This window comes from Oncorhynchus gorbuscha, linkage group LG02 (assembly GCF_021184085.1).
Source record: "Oncorhynchus gorbuscha isolate QuinsamMale2020 ecotype Even-year linkage group LG02, OgorEven_v1.0, whole genome shotgun sequence".
In the NCBI taxonomy this organism is placed as follows: Eukaryota; Metazoa; Chordata; class Actinopteri; order Salmoniformes; family Salmonidae; genus Oncorhynchus; species Oncorhynchus gorbuscha.
Window position 1 is genome coordinate 57,113,140 of NC_060174.1, and position 19,818 is coordinate 57,132,957.

General features: G+C 43.7%; 1 protein-coding gene across 1 annotated transcript; it reads right to left on the reverse strand.

Moving 5' to 3' along the window:
- Window positions 1–9,154: 9,154 nt before the first annotated feature.
- On the reverse strand, window positions 9,155–19,566 carry ruvbl2 (RuvB-like AAA ATPase 2). The gene is made up of 14 exons (XM_046295281.1): window positions 19,446–19,566; window positions 18,848–18,902; window positions 18,632–18,687; window positions 18,350–18,491; window positions 14,441–14,570; window positions 14,190–14,256; window positions 13,616–13,722; window positions 13,251–13,344; window positions 12,833–13,051; window positions 12,508–12,626; window positions 10,821–10,940; window positions 10,496–10,625; window positions 10,016–10,133; window positions 9,155–9,659 (listed from the first exon to the last, which is right to left on the reverse strand). The coding sequence occupies exons 1-14, from the start codon at window positions 19,455–19,457 to the stop codon at window positions 9,637–9,639; spliced, it is 1,392 nt and encodes a 463-aa protein (XP_046151237.1). The 5' UTR covers window positions 19,458–19,566; the 3' UTR covers window positions 9,155–9,636.
- Between the last annotated feature and the right edge of the window lie 252 nt (window positions 19,567–19,818).

A 19,818-nucleotide genomic window follows, 5' to 3' on the forward strand; every position in this document is an offset into this window, starting at 1 on the left:
ACCAAGCCATGAGGTTGAAGGAATTGTCCGAGACAGGATTGTGTCAAGGATCAGATCTGGGGAAGGGTACCAAAAAATGGCCCCATTATTCTTAAATGGAAGAAGTTTGGAACCACCAAGACTCTTCCTAGGATGCCAAGCGTCACGTCTGGAGGAACCCTGGCACCATCCCTATGGTGAAGCATGGTGGTGGCAGCATCATGCTGTGGGGATGTTTTTCAGTGGCATGGACTGGGAGACTAGTCAGGATTGAGGCAAAGATGAACGGAGCAATGTACAGAGAGATCCTTGATGACAACCTCCTCCAGAGCACTTAGGACCTCAGTCTGGGGCAAAGGTTCACCTTGCAACAGAATAACAACCCTAAGCACACAGCCATGACAACACAGGAGTGGCTTTGTGACAAGTCTCTGAACGTCCTTGAGGGGCCCAGCCAGACACCCGAAAAGGCCCTCATCCCCATCATTCGTAGGAGAAAGAAACAGAGGTTTCACGGAAGGAGATTGTGGTCTTTATAAGATCAGATGACTAGTACGGCCAACGTACAATCGCTGGATAATAAAATGGAAGAACTAAAAGCACATATGTCCTACCAACGGGACATTAAAAACTGTAATATCTTATGTTTCACCGAGTCGTGGCTGAACGACGACATGAATAACATACAGCTGGCGGGTTATACACTGTACCGGCAGGATAGACCAGCAACCTCTGGTAAGACAAGGGGTGGCAGTCTATGTATATTGGTAAACAACAGCTGGTATGAACTGCACGATATTTAAGGAAGTCTCAAGGTTTTGCTCGCCTAACATAGAGTATCTCATGATAAGCTGTAGCTCACACTATCTACCTAGAGAGTTTTCATCTATATTCATCGTAGCTGTCTATTTACCACCACAAACCGATGCTGGCACTAAGACCGCACTCAATGAGCTGTATAGGGCCATAAGCAAACAGGAAAACGCTCATCCAGGTGGCACTCCTAGTGGCCGGGGACTTTAATGCAGGAAAACTTAAATCCATTTTACCTCATTTCTAAGAGCATGTTAAATGTGCAACCAGAGGGAAAAAACTCTAGACCTCCTTTACTCCACACACAGAGACGCGTACAAAGCTCTCCCTCGCCCTCCATTTGGCAAATCTGACCATGATTCTATCCTCCTGATACCTGATGTCGTGTCTTTGGCTATGCCGGATTAAGTGATATGACATGCTATTCTATAAAATAATTTATCCGTAATTAATATTATCTGATTGAGCTAATCATGTAAATGTAATTAACTAGAGAGTCGGGGCACCACTAAATAATATTTATAGAGCTGTTATCTTCCGAATAAACTCTTAAGGACCTATAAACTCTTAAAGACATCAATAGCAGTCAATATTAATAGTCAGCTTAATTCAGTCTCATCTGAAAGTTGTAAATTCTTGGTTATCTGCATGAACCCTGGCTAACAAGTTGAATCAGATATACAAAATTGGGTTTAATTATTTATTTACTAAATACCTAACTAATCACACAGAAATCCACATACACATAATTAATCAACTCAATTACAAATTATGTCATAAAGGAATGACAGCTTGTTACACAAAAGAAAAGGGTCTGGGTTTGAGTGAAAGAGCGGGGAGACTGAGGAACAAAGGTTGAAGCTGTGCTATCGTAAATACAGTATCTTTTGCATTCTAAATTACCGCCCATTTGGAAAAGGAAAATGCAATAAATATTTACTCTGAGCTGCGCTTTAGTAGGTTGGTGGTAGATGGAAGGCCGTGTTGCCAAACCGAGTCCTTTGAAGAATGTCTCTGCTGGTCAATTAGATACGCTGTAGTAACGTTGTTGTGTGGTAGACAGGATACTGTCTATTCCTTCCTAACCTGCGTTTGCAGCTGCTGTTGCTAACTCAACGGCTAGGAGGTATCACTTCTGTAATGAATAAGAATTCAAAGTTCATACCATTCGCAACCAAAGCTCACGCTGATGTTGCCTTTGTTCTGTGGTTATTATCTGAACCATTCTGGCATCGGACCGTCGTCCTCACATCCTCGGAACAGGAGGTTATAAATTGTCGTCAAGGCCTTATATAGGAAGGGAGAGGAGGGCATGTTTGAAAAGTTTTATAGCCCATGTCCCTTCACAGGGGCGGGCCACTGATTGAGCAGAGCCCTAACCTTATGAAAACCCAAATCTCACATTTTAGAAGCTAAAATCACATTTCATCCCATCACGAATAATTTCATATTCAAACAATTAAATTGAACAACAATTCCATGTGTAGACTTTCCACTGTAGAGTTTGTCATCTTATCATTGATGAGAATGTCTCAGATGACAACCGAACTGACATCATATTCACTAAGTACCACCGCATATGTTCAATTGGTGGGATTACCAGAATATAGTTAATTTCCCCCCACCTTCTGATGTTCCCAGAATCTCTATGTTAACCAAAGGGGTTTGCAAATGTAACATCAGTAGGGTGGAAAGAGGAAAAAGGGGGTGAGTACACCACGTCAGTCACTGGCTTCATGAATAAGTGCATCGATGATGTCATCCCCACAGTGACCGTACGTACATACCCCAACCAGAAGCCATGGATTACAGGCAACATCCTCACTGATCTAAAGGGTAGAGCTGCTGCTTTCAAGGAGCGGGACTTTATCCCGGAAGCTTCTAAGAAATCCCGCTATGCCCTCAGACAAACCATTAAACAGGCAAAGCATCAATACAAGACTAAGATCAAACCGTACTACACTGGCTCCGAAGCTCATCGGATGTTAATTTTTATTTTATTTATTACATTTTTTCATTTAACCTTTATTTACCTGTGCAAGTCAGTGACAATGCCGGCCTAACTGATGTGGCAGGGCTCGCAGACTATTACAGACTACCAAGGCAAGCACAGCCGAGTGCTGCCCAGTGACACAAGCCTTCCAGACGAGCTAAATAACTTCTGTGCTCGCTTCGTGTGGCAAGTAACACTGAAACATGCATGAGACAATTAGCTGTTCTGGACGATTGTGTGATCACGCTCTCCGCAGCCAATATGGGTAAGACCTTTAAACAGGTCAACATTCACAAGGCCGCCGGGCCAGATGGATTACCAGGACGTATACTCCGAGCATGCGCTGACCAACTGGCAAGTGTCTTCACTGACATTTTCAACCTCTCTCTGTCTGAGTCTGTAATACCAACATGTTTCAAGCAGACCACCATAGTCCCTGAGCCAAAGAATACTAAGGTAACCTGCCTAAATGAATACCGACTTGTAGCACTCATGTCTGTAGCCATGAAGTGCTTTGAAAGGCTAGCCTTGACTCACATCAACACCATTATCCCAGAAACCCTAGACCCACTCCAATTTGCATACCGCCCCAACCGATCCACAGATTAACTATTACGGACTACAAAGGGAAACCTAGACGCGAGCTGCCCAGTGACGGGAGCATACCAGACGAGCTAAATGCCTTTTATGCTCGCTTCGAGGCAAGCAACACTGAACCATGAACGAGAGCACCAGCTGTTCTGGATGACTGTGTGATAACGCTCTCGGTAGACGATGTGAACAAAAGACCTTCAAACAGGACAACATTCACAAAGCCACTGGGCCAGATGGATTACCAGGACTTGTACTCAAAGCATGCGTGGACCAACTATCAAGTGTCTTCACTGACATTTTCAACTTCTCCCTGACCAAGTCTGTAATACCTACATGTTTAAAGCAGACCACCATAGTACCATAGTCTCTGTGCCTAAATGATTACCGCCCCGTGGCACTCACATCGGTAGCCATGAAGTGCTTTGAAAGGCTGGTCATGGCTCACATCAATAACGTCCTAGACCCACTCCAATTTGCATACCGCCCCAACAGATCCACAGATGGCGCAATCTCAATCGCACTCCACGCTGCCCTTTCTCATCTGGAAATAAGGAACACCTATGTGAGAATGCTGTTAATTGACTACAGCTCAGCTTTCAACACCACAGTGCCCACGAAGCTGATCACTAAGCTAAGGACTCTGGGACTAAACACTTCCCTTTGCAACTGGATCCTGGACATCCTGATGGGCCACCCCCAGGTAGTAAGAGTAGGCAACAACATGTCTGCCACGCTGATCCTTAACACTGAGGTCGCTCAGGGTTGTGTACTTAGTCCCCTCCTGTACATTTACATTTAAGTCATTTAGCAGACGCTCTTATCCAGAGCGACTTACAAATGACATCCAGTGGAACAGTCACTTTACAATAGTGCATCTAAATCTTAAAGGGGGGTGAGAGGGATTACTTATCCTATCCTAGGTATTCCTTAAAGAGGTGGGGTTTCAGGTGTCTCCGGAAGGTGGTGATTGACTCCGCTGTCCTGGCGTCGTGAGGGAGTTTGTTCCACCATTGGGGGGCCAGAGCAGCGAACAGTTTTGACTGGGCTGAGCGGGAACTGTACTTCCTCAGTGGTAGGGAGGCGAGCAGGCCAGAGGTGGATGAACGCAGTGCCCTTGTTTGGGTGTAGGGCCTGATCAGAGCCTGGAGGTACTGAGGTGCCGTTCCCCTCACAGCTCCGTAGGCAAGCACCATGGTCTTGTAGCGGATGCGAGCTTCAACTGGAAGCCAGTGGAGAGAGCGGAGGAGCGGGGTGACGTGAGAGAACTTGGGAAGGTTGAACACCAGACGGGCTGCGGCGTTCTGGATGAGTTGTAGGGGTTTAATGGCACAGGCAGGGAGCCCAGCCAACAGCGAGTTGCAGTAATCCAGACGGGAGATGACAAGTGCCTGGATTAGGACCTGCGCCGCTTCCTGTGTGAGGCAGAGTCGTACTCTGCGGATGTTGTAGAGCATGAACCTACAGGAACGGGCCACCGCCTTGATGTTAGTTGAGAACGACAGGGTGTTGTCCAGGATCACGCCAAGGTTCTTAGCGCTCTGGGAGGAGGACACAATGGAGTTGTCAACCGTGATGGCGAGATCATGGAACGGGCAGTCCTTCCCCGGGAGGAAGAGCAGCTCCGTCTTGCCGAGGTTCAGCTTGAGGTGGTGATCCGTCATCCACACTGATATGTCTGCCAGACATGCAGAGATGCGATTCGCCACCTGGTCATCAGAAGGGGAAAAGGAGAAGATTAATTGTGTGTCGTCTGCATAGCAATGATAGGAGAGACCATGTGAGGTTATGACAGAGCCAAGTGACTTGGTGTATAGCGAGAATAGGAGAGGGCCCAGAACAGAGCCCTGGGGGACACCAGTGGTGAGAGCACGTGGTGAGGAGACAGATTCTCGCCACGCCACCTGGTAGGAGCGACCTGTCAGGGCCCACGCAATCCAAGCGTGGGCCGCGCCGGAGATGCCCAACTCGGAGAGGAGGATCTGATGGTTCACAGTATCGAAGGCAGCCGATAGATCTAGAAGGATGAGAGCAGAGGAGAGAGAGTTAGCTTTAGCAGTGTGGAGCGCCTCCGTGATACAGAGGAGAGCAGTCTCAGTTGAATGACTAGTCTTGAAACCTGACTGATTTGGATCAAGAAGGTCATTCAGAGAGAGATTAGCGGGAGAGCTGGCCAAGGACGGCACGTTCAAGAGTTTTGGAGAGAAAAGAAAGAAGGGATACTGGTCTGTAGTTGTTGACATCGGAGGGATCGAGTGTAGGTTTTTTCAGAAGGGGTGCAACTCTCGCTCTCTTGAAGACGGAAGGGACGTAGCCAGCGGTCAGGGATGAGTTGATGAGCGAGGTGAGGTAAGGGAGAATGTCTCCGGAAATGGTCTGGAGAAGAGAGGAGGGGATAGGGTCAAGCGGGCAGGTTGTTGGGCGGCCGGCCGTCACAAGACGCGAGATTTCATCTGGAGAGAGAGGGGAGAAAGAGGTCAGAGCACAGGGTAGGGCAGTGTGAGTGTGGGAGGTGTTGGATGAGAGCGAGAGGGAAAAGGATACAAGGTAGTGGTCGGAGACTTGGAGGGGAGTTGCAATGGGGTTGGTGGAAGAACAGCATCTAGTAAAGATGAGGTCGAGCGTATTGCCTGCCTTGTGAGTAGGGGGGGAAGGTGAGAGGGTACAGTACTGCTGAAGTAGGCTAGCTGGCAGTGGGTGCGTTGTTGACACTACACTAATCACTGTACTCCCTCTTCACCCACGACTGCGTGGCCAAACATGACTTCAACAAGTTTGCTGACGACACAACAGTGGTAGGCCTGATCACCAACAACGATGAGACGGCCTATAGGGAGGAGGTCAGAGAACTGGCAATGTGGTGCCAGGACAACAACCTCTCCCTCAATGTAAGCAAGACGAAGGAGCTGATTGTAGACTACAGGACAAGGCGGGCCGAACAGGCCTCAATTAACATCGACTTGGCTGTAGTTGAGCAGGTTGAGAGTTTCAAGTTCCTTGGTGTCCACATTACCAACAAACTAACATGGTCCAAACACACCAAGACAGTAGTGAAGAGGGCACGACAAAACCTTTTCTCCTCAAGGAGACTGAAAAGATTTGCCATGGGTCCCCAGTTCCTCAAAAGGTTCTACAGCTGCACCATCGAGAGCATCCTGACCGGTTGCATCGCTGCCTGGTATGGCAACTGCTGTATGTGAGCGTAAGGCACTACACTACATAGGGTAGTGCAAACGGCCCAGTACATCACTGGAGCCAAGCTTCCTGCCATCCAGGTCCTATATAATAGGCAGTGTCAGAGGAAATTACAGGAAATCCCATAAAATTGTACCGGAGTGGCAAGCGGTACCGGAGCGGAAAGTCTAGGACTAAAAGGCTCCTCAACAGCTTCTACCCCAAGCCATAAGACTGCTTAACTATTCATAAAGTCGTCACTGGATAATCACCCCCTTTTGTACACTGCTGCTACTCGCTGGTTGTTTGTTGCCTATGCATAGTCACTTCGCCCCCACCTACATGTACAGATTACCTCAACTAGCCTGTAACCCTGCACACCGATTCAGTGCCGGTGCCCCCTGTATACAACCTCGTTATGGTTATTATAACTTTTTGTTGTTGTTGTGAATTTTACCCCATTTTCCCCACTGCGCCACCTGGGAGGCCTATTATTACTTTTTATTATTACTTTTTATTTTAGTCTACTTGGTAAATCTTTTCTTCTTCTTGAACTGCACTGTTGGTTAAGAGCTTGTAAGTTAGCATTTCACGGTAAAGTCTACACTTGTTGTATTCGGCACATGTGACAAATAAGTGTCACATGATTTGATGACATGATTTGACTGTAAGGTCTACCTACACCTGTTGTACTCAGCGCATGTGACAAATTTAATTTAATTTGATACACCTGGGCAGTTTATGTCATGGAAAGAACAGGTGTTATTAATGTTTTGTATACTCAGTATGTTCTTATCTGTGTACTATTTTCTTACTGGTGTTCTTTATTCTGAGTCCTGACCAGGAGATCCCTCTCTCTCTGTAAATAATTCCCATCATTACCATTCATGTTAGTGCTGACTGAGCCATTCACTGTGGAACGTTAATGGTTGATTTAGAGTTGTACTCTTATCTCAGTGACACTGGGGAAACCCTATAGCTTACTACACACTTCAAGACCTACCCTTACCTCATCCTTGAAACCCCCCCCCCACACCCGTTCACCAGCCTCTCTGCCATCCTGTCGGTCAGACGCCTTCCTTCACTGTCTCGCGTATGCCCCCCTCCCTCCCAATAAATTTGTAGGCTCCAGGAGTATCATTTTTACTCAATTCCTCTTTCCGTTCAAAGCAGTATGGCCCTTTGTTCCACATGGTTATTTAACACACTGGCACCATATTCGATGTCCGTGCCCCCGCAGAAATCTAATTAGCGTCATAAAAAAAATCCCCATTAAAAAATGGGGGCATTTTCTGACGAAAATGTCTGTAGCGTTTTCTATGGAAAGAGTGGGCTCCATTTTGCTGTACGATTTTACTGTACAAGTGTCAAGGGACTCATTTGAAAGTAACCCGGTACCGGGCCGAAAATTGAATGGAAGTGGATGGGGCATTTCCACGTCCAAAGGTAAACGGATAGTAATTCCAGTTAAATTAGAAAAATCATGACCTTATTTTAGATATAGGACAAACACTTCAAAACAGTTCTTTATTTTTTGACCGTTTTTCCATTTATGAATCTGTCATTCAATGCATTTCTATAGGCTTATAGTGAAGGCCATATTCAATGTTTCATTAAAAAAACTTTTTGGGGATACCTGCAAGGGTCCTAAAAGTCTAAATAAAATAGCCAAATGATCCTCGGTTGGACTATCTTAAAGCATCCCTGTGTCCGTCTATCAATCCACAATATCTCTGAAGGTAGTGGGGGTCAATTTAACTGCATTTAACCTTATATACTAAGATCATTTCTTGCCTTTACAAACTGGATTACATGAACTAATGGATTCAATACTAACTTCATAGTTAGGTACAGATTTAATTCAAGGTAGGCAATTTCCTTTAGAATGTTACCTAGTCTTGGCCCTTTATGGTCTTTCTCATATCACAGTAGATACTTTGCGCTTCCATCCACTTAATGTAATTAATCAATAATTAAATGCCAACACATGAATCAAAGGATAGACTTCCTATAATGAAGTGATAAAACAAAATCGATAGTAACAATATATTAGGACATATTGATATATATATTTTTTTGTGCTAGGTAGCATTAGCTAGCGCTAGTCGGATCTTTCTGCGCCAAAACTTCAGCATGTGTCATCCCTTTCAGGACTTTTATTTTCTCATGAGCTCTCATCTCTCTGCTGCAAACAGTGAGCAGTAGGTTCGGAATATCAAATCACAATATGCATTGTATCAGCCAGTACTTTTGTACATTTTATGAATTACATTTACTTTTGATACTTCAGTATATTTAAAAGCCAAATACTTTTACACTTTTTCTCAAGTAGTATTTTACTGGGTGACTTTCACTTGAGTCATTTTCTATTAACGCATCTTTACTTTTACTGAAGTATGACGATTGGGTACTTTTTCCACCACTGGTATCAGCACCCAAGTACTGTGATAATATATTGTGAGGTCCATGGCAATTTCCAGCTCTAATGAAGAACCTGTAACGAGCCACAGAGGACCCTTGTGCTTCAGAGATGGACATGAGACATGGTCCTTCACTGCCATCTGCAGTACAGATGCACAGACGAAAGAGGCAGTGCCAACTTCGGTCTTTGAGATACTAATTTTATTTCAAAATAAAAAATAAAAAGCAAACCACATCCTGACGTAACAAAAGGGGTACCCCATGAGGCTAGCTTTGTAGTAGGGAGAAGGTGGATGTATTGTACATAGCACTTGAGGTCTTTGTGACAGAGAAACTGTATTTCTTTCAAATCAAAAACCTTTTACTCACCTCTTTAAAAGAACATTGACAACATCTACATTGCCTTTGTTTCATGAAGTTAAGCGTTGTAAATCAATGCATGACAACACTACATTTTAGGCAATTATATAAAATCTATGAGGAAAAACAACATTTAATCAAAAAGTAGGTTTCATGTACACTTTAACTCAATGAAACAATAAACGGCATTTAAAGACAAAGCTAAGTCAACACAGTATCAGAGAAATGGAGTATGGCAACAAAACAAAAAACAGAAGAACTTCACAGGAGAACGTGCTATAAAAATTATCTGCAGTCCGTATCAATTAAGAGGTGTCCATTGTAGGTTCTGAAAATCAAAAAGAGATACAGTAAGAGTCACTATACCCATTACACCTGCCCTAAAAGTACATCTATGAGGTGCATTTCCCATAGATGTAGGTTAGGCATCTGTTCACGTAGTAGCATTTTATGACCTTGTCAAATGTTTTCACTGTAAGTTGACAACTTCTATCAAAGTTGCTTTAAGAATCCAAATGTCCACCTCACACAATACAGGAACTCCCATCAGCTTTGGAACTGGGTCTAAGTGGAATCAGGTGTGTAGTGCTAGGGCAAAAACAAATGTGCACCCCTTTGGGTCCCCAGGACCAGGATTAAGAAACACTGCTCTATGACAAACAGACAGATGAACAGCAGACTCACGTGTTGTTTCATTGAAAAGGAATGAATCTTGGTACTCCTTCATGTACTGTGAGGATCTGGACTCGTCCAGGAAGAGAGAGTAGACCCTCTTAATGTCCTCCACCTGCACCTCTGTTCCCTGAGAGAGAAGCACAAACATTATCACACACTGGCAACTCACAGCATCAACATAGAAATCGTTCCACAGCAAGAAAGCAGTAATCAAGGAGACTAGGGATGCCCTGCCCAGCTATCTGCTAGTTCTGTCTTTCAATAAATGAATTATACTTGAATGAATATGAACTGCATTAAACAATGAAGCAGGTAAAATAAGGATATATAAGGAGAAACAAACATGAGAATGCATACTATGTGACTGTTTGGAATGCAGAGAGAATTCAGAGTAATTCTTACATCAGTGTGTGTATGAATGTGAGAGGCTTGGCTCACCCCGTGCATCACTAGGTAAGTGTGTATATGAATGAATTGGCTGAGACTCACCCTGCGCTTGCGACACACCAGGCCTGCGGTGCTGATAAGCTGGATGGCGTAACGCAGCGATGTCTCCTGGCCGATACGTGTCAGGACAGTGTGAGCCTCCTCACTCAGCTCCACATCCTCCTCCTCACACCTGGACAGGGACACAGAATAGAAACTGTGTTTCAGTCCAATATGGGAATAGGTTTTCATCCGGAATCAGCCTTGAACATAAGTTTCAATCACTTTGCAGACTGTCTGCAAACTTATATCATGTAAGTCATGGTGCAGCTTGTTTGTTTGCTTGCTTGCTAAAGCACTGGCTTGGTGTTAGAGGGGTGATTTTTACCGGATCTTGAGGATCTGCCGTGTCTCTTTCTCAGTGTAGGGGGAGGTAGCAATGATGAGGAGGCGGTCCAGTAGATCTATAGGGATACCATGGGGACTCTGGTAGTTGGTGCCTCGGATACTGACAGAACAGAGGAGTTAAGAGAAAGTATTTACCACACATACAGTTTAAGGCCAAGGAAAGTTCTTGAGAAGCACTACTTTAAACGGACAATCTGCAGTCCAAACAATAAAGCGTTCACCACCCCACCTCTGTTTCAGTAAACAGCTGAGGGACGGGCCTGGAGAAATGGAATCAATCTCAAATTCATAGACAGGGCTATCGATTTAAGGACCATCCATGATATCATAGTTAACCATGTTTGAGGCTATACAGTGTTTGTTTATAATTTCACCGAGGTTGTTCTATATGAATTCAATCACTTTCTGACAACATTCCTATTGATTTGAAGAAAACCTTCCATACATATTTGCCTGTGGTAGAACTGGACGACATGGGCCCCGTTTTGTCTCAAGAAAACCAAACATTAAATTCTACAGTAACAACCTCATGGTTTGGAGATGCTTTGCTACCTCTGGAAAACTTTCCATCATTGAAGGAACCATGAATTCTGCTCTGCATCAGAATTATTTAATTTAAATTTGTACCCCTTTTCCCCGTGATATACAATTGGTAGTTACAGTCTTGTCCCATTGCTGCAACTCCTGTACAGACTCTGGAGAGGCGAAGGTCGAGAGCCATGCTTCCTCCGAAACACAACCCTGCCACGTCGCACTGATTCTTGACACACTGCTCGCTTAACCCGGAAGCCAGCCGCACCAATGTGTTGGAGGAAACACTGTACAGCTGGTGACCAAAGTTAGTGTGCATGCACCCGGCCCGCCACAAGGAGTCGCTAAAGCGCGATGGGATCTGTAGTGATGCTTCTAACACTGCAGTGCCTTAGACGTCTGCGCCACTCGGGAGGCTCTATCAGACCTGATAACATTCACTGTAAAAAATCTGCAAAAATATTTTAAAAATCTGCAAGGGGGCAAACACTTTTTCACGGAACTGTATATGAACGAACGTTTTTAAGATCATGGATGTTAAAAAGGTTAAAAACATTTATTTTTTTTAAATACAATTCAAGATATTCTAAAATAGTCAGATTACCCTGTTCAAAAACATTACAATTATATTAAAATGACTGTTTGTCTTATTCAGTGATGAAGACATGGATGTCTCATGGTAGGGTGGGGTATGCAAAATGGGTCAACTTTGAGCACTCCTGAATTTGGCATTCAGGTCCAAAAAGTAACTTTCTGACCACTTCAGAAATGGGCAAACATCTATGGAAGGTTTCGTTCAAATCAAAAGGGGTGTCAGTCAGAAATGGATTGAAATCATCTATGATTGACCCATTGTTCACAAACTGTGGAGTAAAACAAGCTTATATTTTGGGTTCTAAACTAATGAGGCTAGACTTAAGTTATATTCTTCCAAGAATAAATGGTATAAACAGTATCATTATATAAACTTCTAAAAATGGATGAACCTATCACATATTGCCCCTTTAAACTACAGGCAAAATTATATTTTATCTTTACGCTGGTTCTAAACATGTCACCAACATGTTCTTTCTGTGGCCCATATCCACACCCAGATGATAGTGGGAGCAGTCGAAGACTGTAGGGTAGAAGATTACCGTGTGATGCCTCTGTTGGTGGCCATGATGAGGACAGGTGAAAGGTCACTCTCCAGGGCTCGGTTCAGGAAAGAGAAACACTCCATGTCCAGCATGTGCACCTCGTCGATGAACAGCACCTGGAATGACACAAATTAAGAACTCACTCAAGAAAGGCTTTGAATTGAACATTAAACACTTACTATTTCAGGCCAGTTTTCCAGGCATAGATTAAGTCTAGTCCTAGACTAAAAAAAAACCCACTGTCAATGGAGAATTGAGCAAGCTTTAAGTCCATGACTAGGCTTAGTCTGTCTTGGATACCACCAAACACACACACACTCACCCCAGGGATGATCTCAGCCTTGCCCTCCTCCCTCCACTCAGACACCTTTGCATTAATCTGTTCGCGGACCTCAGACTTGATCTCTCCGGTATCACCAGAGAACAGGGCCAGGAACCCCTGTGTACGGCTGTTTATGACATCTATCTCATGGAGGGACACTGTGTGCACCACCTCCTTCCTCTTCTGTAGCTCCCCCTCAGGACACTGGACAAACTGTGTCTGGAGGAGCACAACGCAAACAGTAGATTTTTTCTCTCTCACAGAAGCCATAATTAAAACATGAATCCTAGGCAATTGTAAATTCACTTTAACGCAAAGTCATGGTAGCAGTGCTGCTGACTATAACTCAGTGGAGCTTGATTCAATGTTCAGTTGTATTGCGCCACTGTAAACACAAGTGTCTAGGACCAATATGTACCTGTGCTCCCATAGCATCGTAGTCTCTGGCTCTGGTGAAGGAGCGGCCCAGCTTGCTAATCTTCCCTGTGGCTTTATCAATGGTGATTACATCCCTGGGAAAGAGTTGGAGATCAGCACATTAGGTCAAGTCTTTGGATTTATAGAGCTGAATGAATGAACTCAAAGTCATAATACCACAGTGTGCAGAATAAAGATCTTTATCGTGTTCATTAGGCACCAAGTGAAGGAAAACCGACCAAAACCGGGAGGATCTACCCGGACCTGTCCAATAACTAATGCTATTTTATTTGTTATGTCTCAGTGATGAGTGTGTACTACAGCCCTTAGTGGATGATGTGTGTACTACACTTTAGAAGAACTCACCCTGCCTGAACTCGTTCTTTACTGAGGCTCTCGATCATCTTACTGCCCAGGTCATAGATAGTCTCCATCTCTGTAGTCTTCAGGGTCAGCTTACCCACTTTAGCACCCTACAAGCAGCAACAACAGGTTAGAAAGTGTACTGGGAAAGATGGTACATGTGACAAAACATTTAGTTTGATACTTTAAACTCAAGTGTGCTAAAAACTCTGCCGCTGTGTGATGTATTGAGCAACGAATGAACACTGAAGTTTAAATAACGTATGAAACATTGTGTAGTCAAAAATATTCCAAGAAATCATATTACCAACTCCCTGAAATTAATATCCTTTCACGGTGATACGCATCTATAATAAGGCTGCTGCTGTTAAATTAAATACTAAGAGACCCGTTTCGCTCTTATCACCAATCTGTCTCTCTAAAGGATTGAGTCTTATTAGAAGACAATCACAGACTCAAATTCAATTGGACCATCAGTACATCTCTCCAATATACACCTTATGAGTATGTCTCACACTAAACATAGGGAGACAGAGCACAGAGAGAGAGCTGAGAGGGGGGCTGAATCAAAACTCACCGTTCCAGTGGCTGGTCTGTCAATCTGAATCTCCACCACTTCTCCTTCAATGATCTCAGTCTCCTCTCTGCAAACACACACGCCATGAATATCAATTAATTTGAGAACAAAAACATACCAAAACGAAACACTAATGTATACTCCATTCCCTCGTTCTCACACACTATGGTAAATAAATGTTGATTGTTAACTTAAAACATGACAAATTCCCAAATTAGGCCAATAAAGTAAACTGAGAAGACTGAACTCACTTGATCCGGACTCCGATGGCTTTCCTGAAGGCCTGGCTGAGGGCCTCGGTCTTGCTCATCTCCAGAGAGAAAATCTCACTGCCGGCCATGGCTGTGAAGGGGGTGTCTGTGCCAAGGGACTGGGCAATACCTGGACAGGCAATAGAGGGATCACCATCATCAACAGAGTCAAATAAACAGGTAAATCCAAATCATTTTCATCAAATCTAATTTTGATGATGCTTAACTCACCATGAAGAAAAATGTTAGGACTTGAGTTAGCTTTTTAAAATGATTTGTGGTAGTGGAAGAAGTGTTCTGATTTAAAATTTGAAAAGCAGACTAAGATTTAACGCTCTATATAATGGGCTCTAACTAGTCTGGAAAGTGGTCAAAATGACAGTGATTTCTTTAATGTAGTCAATGCGGTTACAAAAACAGCTGTAACGTTTGATCGGTATAAGATATTTCTGTTATGATTTTAGATGTGAAAATCAGAGAAGTAGACCAAGATTCCACACCCAGTAAGTTTGTCAAACGTCTTGGGAAGGTGGTCAATGTAGCTGATGTGTAAACAAAAACGTATTTTTTTAAATATTTTTTTTTATACAGTGAATAGAATGTTGGTTGTCTGGGTGTTTTTTAACAATGAGATCTTTAGAACGTTGAAGAAATCCCATGAATGTTGCCAAGTTTTTTTTTTGATAGAAAAATGTAATAAGTTTTTTAATTATGTTATCAAACGTTTTAAAGCTTAAACGGTTTAAGAGTAGTGTGCTGAATAACAGTAAAGTCAGAAATGATCATTAAAATATTTAAAGTGGGGACTTTCTCTTTCGCAAGTCCCATTAATGAAACAGAAAAAAAACAGTCATTAGAATGATGAGAAAGAAAACCAGGAACAGAATAAGTTGATGGAGAAAACATCAAATCAGACAGCTGTAATCAAGAGAGATTTAAAACTGCAATAGGGCTGCCCCCAATTAGACGACTGGTCGATTGTTTGGATAGGTTGTTGGTAAACCGAGATTGTATATGTTTTACTCGAGCAGCACACACAAACACACACAGTTGAAGTCAGAGGTTTACATACACCTTAGCCAAATACATTTAAACTCAGTTTCACAATTCCTGACATTTAATCCTAGTAAAAAGTCCATGTCTTAGGTCAGTTAGGATCAACACTTTATTCTAATGTGAAATGTCAGAATAATAGTAGAGAGAATGATTTATTTCAGATTTGATTTCCTTCATCACATTCCCATTGGGTCAGAAGTTTACATACACTCAATTAGTATTTGGTAGCACTGCCATTAAATTGTTTAACTTGGGTCAAGGGTTTCAGGTAGCCTTCCACAATAAGTTGGGTGAATTTTGTCACATTCCTCCTGACAGAGCTGGTGTACCTGAGTCAGGTTTGAAGGTCTCCTTGCTCGCACGCCCTTTTTCAGTTCTGCCCACACATTTTATATAGGATTTAGGTCAGGGCTTTGCGATGGCCACTTCAATACCTTGACTTTGTTGTCCTTAAGCCACAACTTTGGAAGTATGCTTGGGGTTATTGTCCATTTGAAAGACCCATTTTCAACCAAGCTTTAACTTCTTGACTGTTGTCTTGAGATGTTGCTTCAATATATACACCTCATTTTCTACCCTCATGATGCCCTCTATTTCGTGAAGTGCACCAGTCCCTCCTGCAGCAAAGCACCAACAACATGATGCTGCCACCCACGTGCTTCAAGGTTGGGATGAGTGTTCTTCGGCTTGCAAAGCCTTCCCCCTTTTTCCTCCAAACATAACTATGGTCATTATGGCCAAACAGTTATATTTTTGTTTCACCAGAACAGAGGACAATTCACCATCTTTGTTCCCATGTGCAGTTGCAAACCTTAGTCTGGCTGTTTTGATGGCGATTTTTGAGCAATGGCTTCTCCATTGCTGAGCGGCCTTTCATGTTATGTTGATTTGGGTTAAACTGTGGATATAGATACTTTTGTACCAGTTTCCTCCAGCATCTTCACACGGTCCTTTGCGGTTGTTCTAGGATTGATTTGCACTTTTCGCAAGAAAGTACGTTCATCTCTAGGAGACAGAACACGCCTCCTTCCTGAGTGGTATGAGGCTGCACGGTCCCATGGTGTTTATACTTGCGTACTATTGATTGTACAGACGAACTTGGTACTTGTGGAGGTCTACAATTTTTTTCTGGGGTCTTGGCTGATTTCTTTTGATGTTCCCATGTCAAGCAGAGGCAGTGAGTTTGAAGGTAGGCCTTTTTCTTGATATAGAATTGGTAGTTACAATGGGCCAAGTAGCAATGTGCCAATCTGCATTGCTACTTGACACACTGCTTGCTTAACCGGGAAGCCAGCCGCACCAATGTGTCGGAGGAAACACCTGGCAACCGCTGGCGACCGAAGACCGCTTGCATGCACCCGACCCACCACAAGGAGTCGCTAGATTGCGATGGGACAACAACATCCCGGACGGCCAAAACCTCCCCTAATCCCAGGCGACGTTAGGCCAATTGTGCGCCGCCTCATGGGTCTCCCGGTAGCAGCTGGCTGCGACACAGCCTGGGATCGAACATGGGTCTGTAGTGACGCCTTAGACCGCTGCGCCATTCGGGAGGCCTGCGGAATATACACCGCTCAAAAAAATAAAGGGAACACTTAAACAACACAATGTAACTCCAAGTCAACCACACTTCTGTGAAATCAAACTGTCCACTTAGGAAGCAACACTGATTGACAATAAATTTCACATGCTGTTGTGCAAATGGCATAGACAACAGGTGGAAATAGGCAATTAGCAAGACACCCCCAATAAAGGAGTGGCTCTGCAGGTGGTGACCACAGACCACTTCTCAGTTCCTATGCTTCCTGGCTGATATTTTGGTCACTTGTATGCTCTGGAGAATGTTCTGCTGCCTGCAACATCCTCCAGCATGACCGGTTTGGCGGTGGGTCAGTCATGGTGTGGGATGGCATTTCTTTAGAGTCCGCACAGCCCTCCATGTACTCGCCAGAGGTAGCCTGACTGCCATTAGGTACCGAGATGAGATCCTCAGACCCCCTGTGAGACCATATACTGGTGTGGTTGGCCCTGGGTTCCCACTAATGCAAGACAATGCTAGACCTCATGTGGCTGGAGTGTGTCAGCAGTTCCTGCAAGAGGAAGGCATTGATGCTATGGACTGGGCCCGCCCGTTCCCCAGACCTGAATCCAATTGAGCACATGTCTCGCTCCATCCACCAACGCCACATTGCACCACAGACTGTCCAGGAGTTGGCAGATGCTTTAGTCCAGGTCTGGGAGGAGATCCCTCAGGAGGCCATCTGCCACCTCTTCAGGAGCATGCCCAGGCGTTGTAGGGAGGCCACACACACTACTGAGCCTCATTTTGACTTGTTTTAAGGACATTACATCAAAGTTTGATCAGCCTGTAGTGTGGTTTTCCACTTTAATTTTGAGTGTGACTCCAAATCCAGACCGCCATGGGTTGATAAATTTGATTTCCATTGATTATTTGTGTGATTTTGTTGTCAGCACATTCAGCTATGTAAAGAAAAAAGTATTTATTAAGAATATTTAATTAATTCAGATCTAGGATGTCTTATTTTAGTGTTCCCTTTATTTTTTTAACAGTGTATTTTCTATGTGCACTATTTCTATGCTTCACATTCTAATGTTTTTGCATCTTTTACTTTCAGTTTTGTACACCAGCTTCAAAACAGCTGAAAATACAATCTTTTTGGGTACTAAAATATATTTCACAGTGGTTTAGATAGTACAATTATTCTCTACACTTCACTTGCTTGTTTAGTCACAAACTGAAATGAAGCTAACTATTATTAGAATTTTAGCAACCAGGAAACAGCATTGTGATTTCTGCATAGTGCATCTTTAACATAATAATATGAGCCATACCCATAGCGATGGCAGTTTTCCCAGTGCCAGGCTGGCCAGCAATCAGGACAGCCCTGCCAGCGATGTGGCCATCTTTAATCATCTCCAGGATGAGACCAGCTGCACGACGGGACGCCAGCTGGCCAACCATCCCCTGGGACACCTGGAGGGGGGAGAGAAGAGAGAAGGAAGAGAATGAGAAGCAGGTCAGATGATGTAAGGGGGACAACAAAACATGGGCCCAGTGTCTGAGTGGTGTCACAGTAGTTTGAGAAAGGCTGATGGTGATTGTTGGTTGTTTACCTGACGAGGTTCCAAGGCATCATCCAACCCAAGCCCACGGATGTGAGAATGAGCTCCTAAAGGGGGGAATACAAAAATGTAGTCACATCAGGTAAGAGGTGGAAAAACAGTGAAATATTGAGTTAATGATTTAGATACTTGTCTAAATACAAGGCAAAACATCTCTGGACTTAGCAAGAGTTCAATTTACTAACGTTGTTACTTCGTGACCCTTACCGATTCTCTCAATCCTGGTGATGTCACGGACTTCTGGAACCTTCGTCGTCGCCATCTGTTTCATTGTGATAACGTTAGAGTTCTGATTATTGAGGTAAGTTTGGGCAAGTAAACTAACGCTGAGAAGTATTGAAACGATGAGCTTAACTAGATATGTTCAGTCGATCAATTGGTTGTCATAGTGATAGGACAACAAAGTTCGCCCAAACCGTAAACCGCTGGCCATTCAATGATAACTAACATTAGCTTTACTAAGGCAACTCTCAACATTACATTGCATCTCAAGCTGGTAGTCAACTTTGCAGCAATAACATTATCTGCGCCATTAAATTAGTACATTTTTCCTATGTCGACTCCTAAAAAAGGTACAATACCGTTTGCTAGCACGCTTACGGTTGCGCGTTAGCTAGCTAACGGTAGCTAGCTAGCTTCATTCATATAACTTCCCAACACTATCATCCTGTTCAGGGCAATATCTGAGAAAGCGAAGAAGTCTAACATATTCGCATAATAAATGTAACACTGCTACAGTTTACGGTCTCAAGAAGAGGGGAGGACATTGCTAATTATTTTTTACAAATGCATGATGCCGACTCACCTGTGCTGCCATGTTTGCAAAAATGCGGCGCTTGCTGAGTGAGTGCGCAGAGAAATTTCATCCGATGTGCCACCTGAATCGATGAGAAAGGTTCCGCGTGCATAACCACGAATTGGAGCAGGCGATAAAAAAAAATGTATTCTATTTTCGACTATATAATTCACACGTCGTATAATAAAGAGTCGGTGCCAGTAATGGGTTGTGTAGTTAATACAAATAACATAAACACACCTCGAATAACATCTGCTAAACACGTGTATGTCACCAATAACATTTCGCATTGCTTGAGTAGGCCTAGGCTAATAATGCCAATGTTTATGTGGCTGCGCATATCACATTCGAGCGACGGGGTTTATATTCAGGCGTTAACGTC

Coding starts and splice junctions, on each gene's coding strand:
- ruvbl2 (XM_046295281.1), bottom strand. Junction 13,345..13,615: donor AAAGAACGAGTTCAGGCAGG/GTGAGTTCTTCT, acceptor ACTCTTTCCCAG/GGATGTAATCACCATTGATA. Junction 10,134..10,495: donor TGGTGTGTCGCAAGCGCAGG/GTGAGTCTCAGC, acceptor CTTCTCTCTCAG/GGAACAGAGGTGCAGGTGGA.